Source organism: Aptenodytes patagonicus, chromosome 9 (genome assembly GCF_965638725.1).
Source record: "Aptenodytes patagonicus chromosome 9, bAptPat1.pri.cur, whole genome shotgun sequence".
Classification (NCBI taxonomy): domain Eukaryota; kingdom Metazoa; phylum Chordata; class Aves; order Sphenisciformes; family Spheniscidae; genus Aptenodytes; species Aptenodytes patagonicus.
This window is the reverse complement of record NC_134957.1, coordinates 23,768,149-23,778,187: the sequence shown is the minus strand read 5'-3', so window position 1 is coordinate 23,778,187 and position 10,039 is coordinate 23,768,149. Positions and strand designations below refer to the sequence as shown.

The following is a 10,039-nucleotide window of genomic DNA, read 5'->3' as shown; positions in this document are numbered from 1 at the left end:
CTCACAGAACACTTCTCCGCCTAATTCCCGCTTGACGCATGACCCAACATGATCCCGAGGCCAGCGTCCACTGCTTTCTGCAGCCTCTCCTCCATTGGTAAAGACCTTTATGCCCTGATCATACATTCTCCATGGGAAGCAGTAGGAAGCTGTGAATAGGTCCTTCGTGTCGCCTTTGGGATACAGCAGCGACCATGGCAATGACTGATACTCACTCACTGCCTGCACAGTTCTCCTGGAAAGCCAGCAAGGCTCCTCTAGATTTATCCTCACACTGCTGGTCTCCAGACGGCATGTTTGCATCGACACCTCGCTCATGAAAACCACTTAGGAGGAGTTCCCCATGAGTGTGCACAAAGAGCCTGGGTTAGATAGATGTGGAGTGACCCATGGACAGAAGTCACCTTTAAGGGAATGGCACTGAATCTGCCCTGGGTTTGCCCAGCGCAGGACAGTGATGCCAGGCATTCACAGCTGTGACAGGGACAAACAGCAGGACCGTGGCCAGTGTTAGGAGAAGTAACTGGTTCCCAAGGAGCTCCTGGGCTTGCAAAGTACTTGTTTGCTCCAGCAAGAATGATTCTTCAAAAACCCTTAATTTTAACTAGTGTAATTTCCTCACTGGCAGTAGCAAAAAGGCAGTAATAGTAATAAACCCTCAGCATTATTTTTCAAGTGTCTTTTTTAACAAGGGTTAATCAACAGTAAAATTAACAGGCCCCTGGAGGGAGCTACCAGCAGTCCATGCTGACTCACAGACTGAAATTTATTGCAGCAAGGAGCTCGTTTGCATTTCCTCCCGCATGCGGAAAGGAACACTAACAGAAGATGTTTGTAGGGAAAAGGGGTGGAGAGCAGGGAGGAACGCAGGCCAGTGGAGTTGGTTTGGTTATAAAGAGCTAGGGAGGAAAGAGAGGTAGCATTTCAGCCCGCATCTGGGTCTTCGGCGGACTCTGCGATGGCAGACAGAAAAGCTGAGTCACTGCATTCCTCCACAGGGCTCTTGGGCATTTCTGCAGGTAGGGATCGAGTCTTCTTGGCATGGGAAGATGGGGCTGGGACTAGCTTTCATGGACAACCCCCTTCTCAAAGGGGGCTAAAGAGTCTGTTTATTCTGAATCTTCTCTGCCTGGGTAAAGCCGTTCGATCCAGAGATCCCCGTGCCTATTTCAGCAGCCAACAAAATATTTGTCTTGGCTTTAAAGTGCTGGCCTGAAATTTTGTACTCGATCCATCCTGGGTGGGAAGCAAATCAAAACTTTTTGGTAGTCATTTTCATAAACGATCTTTATTTGGATGCACTTTCCTCTCTTCTCCTTTTCTAGCAGTTTTCCTTGCAGCTCTGTTTTCCGTGTTCACTCCCTCTCATTTGCTCCTTCTTTGCGTTTCATCTCTCTGAGTGCTGCCTCTTTGCATTTTTAGGCTAGTTTTCTGTAGGCACACGGCTTACGTGATCATCTGTAGACTGTGCGTGCGTCTGCCTGCCTTTTGTGTAACTGGAATGGGAGAGCTGATTTTTACCTTTATCTGACAACGGGGGAGCACTTTCAAACATGATTAAGTTCAAGTTTCTTAAAACTAGGCACCCAGAAAGAGGTGAGACCTTGGACACAAACCAAGTTACAACACACATCCCCAGCTCCTTAGATTTCATTATTTTCAGATCTTGTACTGCTTTTTTTTTCCTCTATTCCCTGCTCTTGCCACTCTGGTTCTCTCCTGGTTTTTTGGGCAAAGTTTACAAGCTCTTTCTTTTTTTCCCACCTCCCTGGTCACACACAGGATCACTCTTACTGGCAGTGCATTTCTACGGTTTACCCAGAGCAGCCCCTCTGATCCCCAGCACAGCTCTAGGAGTCCTTCTGCTGGTTTTATCGTCTCTTTTGGCGTATGCAGGTAAGACTCGGAGCATGGCCAGCTTCAAGGCCTCCCCTTCTACAGCTTTGCATGTATTTGGTCTGCTTTGCCCACAGGTTTATACAAACCGTGGCAGCCTTGCCAGACCACTGATTCATTCTCCTAGAGGAGTATGACAGCACAGCAAATTTTTCCTATATAGGCAACCAAAGAAAATCAATGTTAGTTTTGAACAAATGCTTTACCAGGATCTCTGAGAGTTTTAACAGACTGAATACATGATTTCTCTAAAAACGGTTCCCAGGCTTTCTGAGAGTACTTTAGGCTTCTGTGGATTGAAATGGCATGGCGATGTGTAAATGCCAAGAGATCTACTTATCTGAGAGAAAAAATCACTGGCTATAACAAAGTCCACACTTTTTAGAATGAATGCTGAGTTATTTCTCCTTTTTAACTTGGAGCGATGAGGACATGCAAATCCAAGATTTGATGCTGGTACTTTTTCCTCTACAAAGCAGACAGCTTGGGAGAGACCCATAAAACATAGGTCCACTTCTTCTCTCAGTCAGTGGTGGCACAAAGCATTAGTAGAAAGCACTTCGAAGCAGCTGTATTGATGGGACCATAGGGAATGGACCACTGGGCAGGTGATGTTTCACAGTTGGTGGGAATCAACAGCCTCCTACCAAAGGCAGGAATTTCTGTGCCCCCTTGTTCCAAGAGATACTTGGAACACATATCCAAGTATATAATCATATAATCACACATACTTGTGTGATTACGGTCCTCTGTAGCCTGGGGACTCATTCAGCAGAGCTCTTGCTTCCCTTCCCAACTTGAGCCTGTCTCACAAAGCTGTATCAGTTTGAAGAAGAAATGAAGCATAGGTCCATTACAAAGCTCCAGCTTGGAAGGAAGCTTTCAGGTCTATCCGTGCTGATCAGTATCCTCACATCATGAGGTAAGAAAGCATAGCAGTAAAAATAAGGTACCTCGTGATATTGTTTGGGGGTAGTAGTTGCGTTCCATTCAACCTGAAGTATTTTAAATCAAGGTCTTTGTCATATTGGGGATCAGGATACCAAGCAGGATAGTTCTTGAGAAGAAATGAGTTTTGCAATTCCTGTGCTTCTGTCTTCTGAGAAGGTCCAATTATTTATGGGGACCCAGCAGGTTGTATGACACTTGTGGTTCAAACATTGGACCTGACGGCTTACAGCAGGAACAAAACAAACCAGCAGGCAACCCAAAAGAAAGAGGTGTCACGACTTGATTTGCATTAATATATTATGGTCTTGTTATTGAGTCTTGTAGGCATCATGAAGAAGATAAGACAATGGCTTGCTGAACCTCAACTTCATTAGGGCAAACAGCATACCAGGCCTGGTACGATACTTAGTTGAAGGAACTCAAATACTTTGAGCTCACTTCAGGCATTCTGATGAACACAAAGTGTTGTGCTGATGGAGCCTCTACGGTCATGTCTACACAGTGTAATGTGGCATGGTGCAGACCTGCCCAAACTCATGATAGCTCTGTCTAGCATCATGCAGGACTTGTGCAGCTCCATGCTGGCATAGTGATCATGCTTCCAACACACCGTGTGCCTATAGCACAGCCGCCTGTCCTAACTACCGCTTTCCATAGCCTACTGTCTCGAAATCACAGTTCTGTCTCCATTGTAATTTTTTTCACAGGAATTCGGAGAAGCCTAAGAAATGCCTCCCTGTTCTCGTCTCTCTGCCTGACCATGTCAGTGTTCTGGTGCGGCTATGGAGTGGTCTTCATCCTGGGAGGGCAAGGAGTTTTGAACGACACTGGTGATTTCCGCAATGCCTTGGTGCCTGGCCTGGTCACATTTACTTTGGCACTACTCATTATTGCAGTGGTGGGCTTCCTTTGCAGGGAGGTCGTCCTAGCTATGATTGCTTCTGCTGTCTCACTTGCCAGTGCTCATGAAGTTGCCATGCATTATAGCACAGCTTTCGGTTCCTCTGCTGTGGCTTGCAATTATATGATTGTCTGCTTGGTTGGTGGTTATTTTGCTCTGGGAAGGATTCTCTATTTCCTAACCAAAGAGAAAATTGCCCTCCCTGGCACAGATCTGGCCAAGAAAAAGACCCATGAACAGATGCAATCCACCAGAGGCAGCATGAATCATTTTGCAGTCTCCGGTCTGATCCTGAACATGCTGTCTGCCAGTGTCTTCGGCTGCAGGCTCCTGGGCGTCACTGGCAAACTATTTATCGGTCAAGTGCCCTGGCTGTGGGCAGCTGGGATCTACCAGATTGGCATCTGCATTTTATCATACCGTGCAATGGATGTACTAATGGCTACATTCTTTGGTTTCACTTCCATCCTGAAATTTGCTGGAGGCTATTGCCTTCTGTACCCGATCTGGCAACCAGAGGAACCATCTTTCCCTACTCCATTCCTGGTGGTTTTCTCAATTCTTTTTGCTGTCTTGGCTCTTTTTCTCACTCTTAAGAGCCCAGTGGATGGCCTGTATTTGCTGTTTTATGTGGCCTACTGCATTGCATTAGCTTGCCGTCCCAAGGGATTTTTTGAAGGTGGACCCCAAGGCGTGGATGTGGCCATCTTTGTGGCCTCAGCCTTGATGACTCTAATTCACCTGTACAATGTGAAAGCAAGTGCCAAGATCCCAACAGGGAAGGGTGCTGTGAAGGCCCTACTTGCTCGCAGCAGTTTTCTGAAGATTCGTGAAGGGGCTGACCTTCACGCTCCCTACCTAGGGTATTCCAAGTATGCAGATGCAGAAGTACTTGGCTATGCATGCAGTGTCCTCGCTTCTTTTGCTATAACAATGACAGGAGACCCCCAGGCTCCACTTGCTACTGTTGTAATTCCATGGGTAGTGGTAGCTGGTGGGATCCTTAAGCTTCTAGGCGGCTCGGTGGCCTTTGCCCGGGGTAAAACCTTGGAGAGCAGTGTCTTCATTCTCTATGCTGTCATGTGGATCATCTGGGGCTTGGCAAGATATGGTGGCCTCTATGGCACTACCAGAAGCTTCCACGCAGCCGTAGGCATCATTGCATTCATGCTTTTCAATGGCTTCATTGTCTTCTGCACACTCTTCTTAAACATCGCCTGGTTCTTTTACTCCCTCGCTTTCTTGCTCATCGCTGTCAGCTTCTTGCTGGATGCCATCCATGCTCTTCCAGCTGGCTATGACATTGCTGCCGCTCTCATCTTTGGTCTGGTCAGCTTTTACTGCTTCCTGTCTGCCCTTTTCAACAGCATCTTTGAGGGCTCCTGCTTACCAATGGGTAGGCCCATTGTGCAGCTTAGTGGTGTGGGGGGAGGAATGACCAAGTGCCTTCACCTGCCTGCCAGGAAAGCTTCCTCAGTCAAGAGAATTGCAGGTAAGGGAAATACATAGGGCATAATGTGGGGGTGGAGGGTAAACTCTGGGAGGTTTTGTAGCAGAACATTATTAAAAGAACATTTTTCCAATCCAGATGTGGAAACCACGATAATCTGATGACATTTTGACAAAGTGGGCCAAGCTACAAGAGTCATTAGAAGCTAAATACACTATGGGGGGAATAGGACCAATTCCTTAATAGGAGCTGGGTTTAGCAGTGAATTTGCTGCTGTCTCTCCTTTATCATGTCACTGTCTGCTCATCCAATCTGAGATACACGAATCCTCCAGGCTGCGTCTACCACTGAAAGCTTTGTATAGAGAAAGCAGGGCAAATGCATGGTGCTTGCTCTCTCCACAGGGCTGAATGACTTCTGGCCCTGATGAACGTGGCCCAGAACTCCCCTAAATGCCAGATCTCCTCTTGGATGAATGCTAGAAAATGCACTGTCAGAGGAAAAGCTTTGTTAGTTGGGAAAAGGAGATGAGAGCACCGAGTTGGCTGTTTTGCCTGTGACAGCTCCTCCGTGAATTACAGCCCCTCACTTCTAGTCACTCAAGGGGTTCTGCCCTGTTCACATGCCAACAGATATCCTGAAGAATGGAGGGACTTGCGGCATCCCCACAGATACTGTGTATGTGCTTGTGGCAGCCTGTAATCGGCCCGATGCTGTGGAGAAAGCTCACCAGTAAGTATTTGTCTTGGTGCCCCAGTGAGGGCTTCCTTGGCTAGTCTAAAGAAGCCTCTAGGACTTACAGCTGCTACTGAGTACTGGCTACAGCAGCCATCGAGAGCAATGAGACACATAGCTTAGCCTTCATGGGAACAACAAGGTGATGAGCCTGGGGGAGAAAATCTGAATGAGGAAAGGAGGCAGTCGAGCTGGAATTGTCTTCTAGGATATTGAAGGCTCCTGGCAGGTGATGAAGCCAGGTAGCTTGGATATCACAAGGAAACCCAAAGAAGTGACAAATGGGGCAGGAGGTTATTGTACATATTTGTAGGTACATATTGTCACAACCAAAACCCCTCTCGTGTTTAACAAATGCCTCTAGCTGTACTTTTGTAAGCAGCCGGGACCCCTCATATTGGTGGGTTTTCCTCAGAACTTGGGCAATTGGGACTTGCACCTATCACTACGAAAGAAGCTAAAACTTTGATTTGGAGTAGACATTCCTGATTGGGAATAGTCATTAATGTCCCTTCCTGTCAGGTCATCTGTTGAACAGTCCTACTTTTACTACAGACTGGTGACCTGGGGCAGAGCCTACACGCCTTCTCTTAACTCTAGGCCTCGCCAACACAATTTCCTTTTCAGCTTGAAAATAAATCCCCATCTTACTTCCAGGCTCATTTTTCTTGCCTCCTTTCCAGGTCCAAGCGCCAGGCTCAGGATCGCCCCATGTCACTCTGGATTTCTAGCCTAAAGCAACTGGAACCTGCAAAGCATTTGTTCACTCCCCTCCTCTGGGACTTCATGGAGGCTGCCTGGCCGTCTCCTATTAGCTTGGTGGTTCCCAGAGGTGAGGAAATGCTGTTACTTCCAAGCTCTCTGGAGAGCTTTGGCTTTGAAACTCCAACTTTAAGTCACGGATCCCTGCAACGCCACGTGCTCCGTGGCGATATTTCTAGTAAGACCATTGTGTTCGGACTGCTGTACGTCCATAAGTGCCTTGTGACTCTTCCTTGTGCAGGAGAATGGGTGGACTTCCTGGGAATGAAGGACTCTGCTAAATACGTCGGTACCCCTCAGAGCATTGCCATCCGCATCCCCGACTGCTCTGTCACCACCCACCTCATCGACTTGGTGAGTGGCCAGAGCACACTCATCCCAGCAGCGCTGGCGACCAGACCTTGCCATTCCACTGTCTAGGGAGCAGGCTTGGTGTCGGTCACTAGCACCCAGGTCCTCTGGCCTGCTGGAGGGGAGGAGGATAGTGAGAGGCTGGAGCACTCTGTCAGCCCTCTTGGCATGTCACCTCTCCTCTCTTTTTTCTCTTCTCAATGAAGTGAGTATCCTAGCATGTTCAGACAGGTTTTGGGAGTGAAAAGTGCTAAAACGAGTAACTCCTGCAAGAAAAATATCATTAGGAAGGGGTGAGGTATGCAGGCAGCTGGTAGCTGATTTTATTGCAGAAAAGAGGGTAAAAGGAATAACCACCAGGTCAGAAAGCCAGAAAAGATGTAATTAACAGACACTTTGTCTGATTTCCTACATAGAACACTTCTGTTGCAAGCACGGGCTTATCTGAAGCCAGAATAACTTCAGAAGGTCCAGAATGTGGCCGGAGGAACTGTGATACCCTGCATGTTCTGCTCGTTTCTAGGACAGACATTGTAGGTCTTTGGCAATTGCTACTGCTGAAAACCAAAATGTTTTTTCCTGACCAACATCAGCAAACCCCAGTTCAGCAGGGTGTTAGTCACTCGTACACAGATTTGGTGGGACTGTGGTTGCCTGCACAGTAGGTGTCTCTACCTGGGTGAGTCACACTGAGTTCTCTTTAGAGTCACAGAGACTCACGAGTGAACTTCAGAGTTCAAGTCATCTGTTTTATACAGCAAAACCTGCTCAGAGCTTTTATTCCCATTTTTCCGTCACCAGGTTGGCCCCATTGTGGTCACGTCAGCTAACCCAACGGGAGAGGCAGACACAACACACCACAACCAAGTGTACGCCAAGCTGGGAGATAAGGTAATTGGGGCTCTGTGTCTTTTCATTCCGGCTGGTCCCAAAAGATGTGGGGATGGAAGAATGCAACCACTTTGTTTCCAGTAGGCAAATCAATAGATGACATCAAGACTCTGGGAAAGCATCTCATTAAAAAAAATCTCATGGACACTCCTCATGTTGGTGTCATAGTGAGAGAACAGTGTAAAATACAGAACTTGGTGGGAAACCAAATTTCTTCTGATTTATACAGTATAGTTGTGGTTTGGCAACGTGAGTTCGTTCATCTTCCAACACAGAATGATATGAGCAACAAAAAAATGCTGCTTTGCTTACAAGCAATAAAACCCCTGATGCCTGAATGCGCCAGGGCTCCAGCTGGAGTAGAGCTGTCAGAACACAGGGGATTCCCATCTAAAGCTGAAGCTGGTCTAAAACTGGTGCCAAAGCTCTAAATGTTCTTGGCTTTTAGAACTTTCATAAGTCCTGGCCATTCAAATGACTGTCTTTCATTTCACTGCTAAATCCTGAGTGTACTACATTTTGTATATTCGTGGCAGCTTATGTGAGGGCAGTTTTAAACAAAAGCTGGTACAAATCTTCCACCTCTAACTCCTCAATAATCTGGTTTTCTACACATTTGCTTTGTGGATGGGACTTCTTCAAAGCTCCTCAGCTGACATAAACCTGTCTTTGCTGTGCTGCTAACCTACCACCCATAGAGCTCTCTCTCTCTTCGCTTTTATTAAGTTCCTTCATTCCAAATTCAGCCCTCAGTTAGTGTCAATACAGTGGGGTAGGAAAGAGCAGAGTTGCCTTTGATAATAATCACCTGCTGTTGAGAGGGGTAAACTGCCCTCTCTTTTCCCAAGTGCCTGAGGGGAACTTGGTGTGAGCATCTGTTGCTCTTCAGGTGGATGCAGTTCTTTGTGATGGGCCTTCTCCAGAGAACATTGCCTCCACCGTTGTGGACTGCACCAAAATTGACAGTGGAAACATAGGTTTCTTCAGAGTCGGTATCATCCCCAAGTCCCAGGTAAAGTTAATATTGATTTTACTTCTGCTCCCTTTCTCCATCTCCATTAAGTGGGTTTCAGGCTGGGGGTTTCCTAGTTCCATAAGGAGGTGAAGAAATCTGTGATAGCATGAGGAGTTATCATAGGGTGGTGTGAAAGAGCAGAAAACGAGAGCTCCGTGTTGCCTGTGTCCTGATCCTGCCTCCGGACCACCACTGCACCTCTCTGTGCTAAGCACGTTGCTGGGGAATGTGCAAGGTGAGACTGATGGGTTCGCGGAAAGAGCTCTGAGATCCAAGGTCACGGACCTCCATGGGGCAGGCTCTCCATTTACACCTGTCCCAGAGACCTCTGAGCAGACAGAAATGCTTAGCGTAATCCCAAGGCTGAGCCCAGACACGTAGCTTGAAAGAGAATAGGACATTATTTCAATAGCTGGAGAAGAAATCAGTGCTTTCCCCTAATTACCAACCCGCTCGCAGGTGCTGCAGATACTGGAGCAGGTGCAGAAGAAACACACGTTGGTTCCTAACAGTGGCACTCGCACCGCAAAGGGCTGGGAAGAACACCCGAATCATAGCCCTGCTGTGCGCAACGGGGTGGGCATGGCTGCCTCGGAAGAGACAGCGCCGGTGCAGTCCCCCGATGATGGCTGCGAGAATCACACTCGCCTCTGACTCCCGTGCAGGTCAAGCGGTTACGTGCTCACTAGGAAGGTGTTTGCTGGAAATGACATATAGTTCAAACTGGGGAATGGGAAAGGTTTCCCAGCTGCAGGGGTGACTTACTCATCTTTCTATGGATACTGCTAAAATATCCCAGTGCAAAGCTGACTTACAAACCACAGTCACCCAGAAGTAAAATTTTCACTTACGGAGACTGCCAGCTTTCACTGAAGATCACACGTGACCAAAGAAAGTGTTATATTGGTGACAGACTGGCCCCACAGTAACAGAGCTTTATTCCTTTCAGTGGGAGCTAATACCTTCGGTTTGGGGTGCAGAGTAACGTGAAGTGTTTCATAATTACACGTTGGGGGGAAAACACTGCATAAAACTTGAAGTGGGAGAGGGAGAAGGGAAGATGTATTCAGGTCCTGTGCTGATGAAT

At 47.4% G+C, this 10,039-nt stretch overlaps 1 protein-coding gene across 1 annotated transcript; it reads left to right on the top strand.

Annotated features, from left to right (window-relative positions):
• The first annotated feature begins 3,607 nt into the window (after positions 1–3,607).
• On the top strand, positions 3,608–9,792 carry LOC143164700 (uncharacterized). Its single transcript, XM_076347621.1, has 7 exons — positions 3,608–5,240; positions 5,831–5,930; positions 6,617–6,765; positions 6,937–7,049; positions 7,848–7,937; positions 8,827–8,949; positions 9,412–9,792. Exons 1-7 carry the CDS (start codon positions 3,608–3,610, stop codon positions 9,604–9,606), a joined length of 2,403 nt encoding a protein of 800 aa, XP_076203736.1. The 3' UTR covers positions 9,607–9,792.
• The last annotated feature ends 247 nt before the right edge of the window (positions 9,793–10,039 follow it).

Bases quoted from the DNA above. Each gene is read 5' to 3' on its own strand.
- LOC143164700 (XM_076347621.1), top strand. From the start codon at position 3,608: ATGTCAGTGTTCTGGTGCGGCTATGGAGTGGTCTTCATCCTGGGAGGG. The intron at 5,931-6,616 runs GTAAGTATTTGT...CCTCCTTTCCAG, and splicing joins GCTGTGGAGAAAGCTCACCA to GTCCAAGCGCCAGGCTCAGG. The intron at 7,050-7,847 runs GTGAGTGGCCAG...TTCCGTCACCAG, and splicing joins CCACCCACCTCATCGACTTG to GTTGGCCCCATTGTGGTCAC.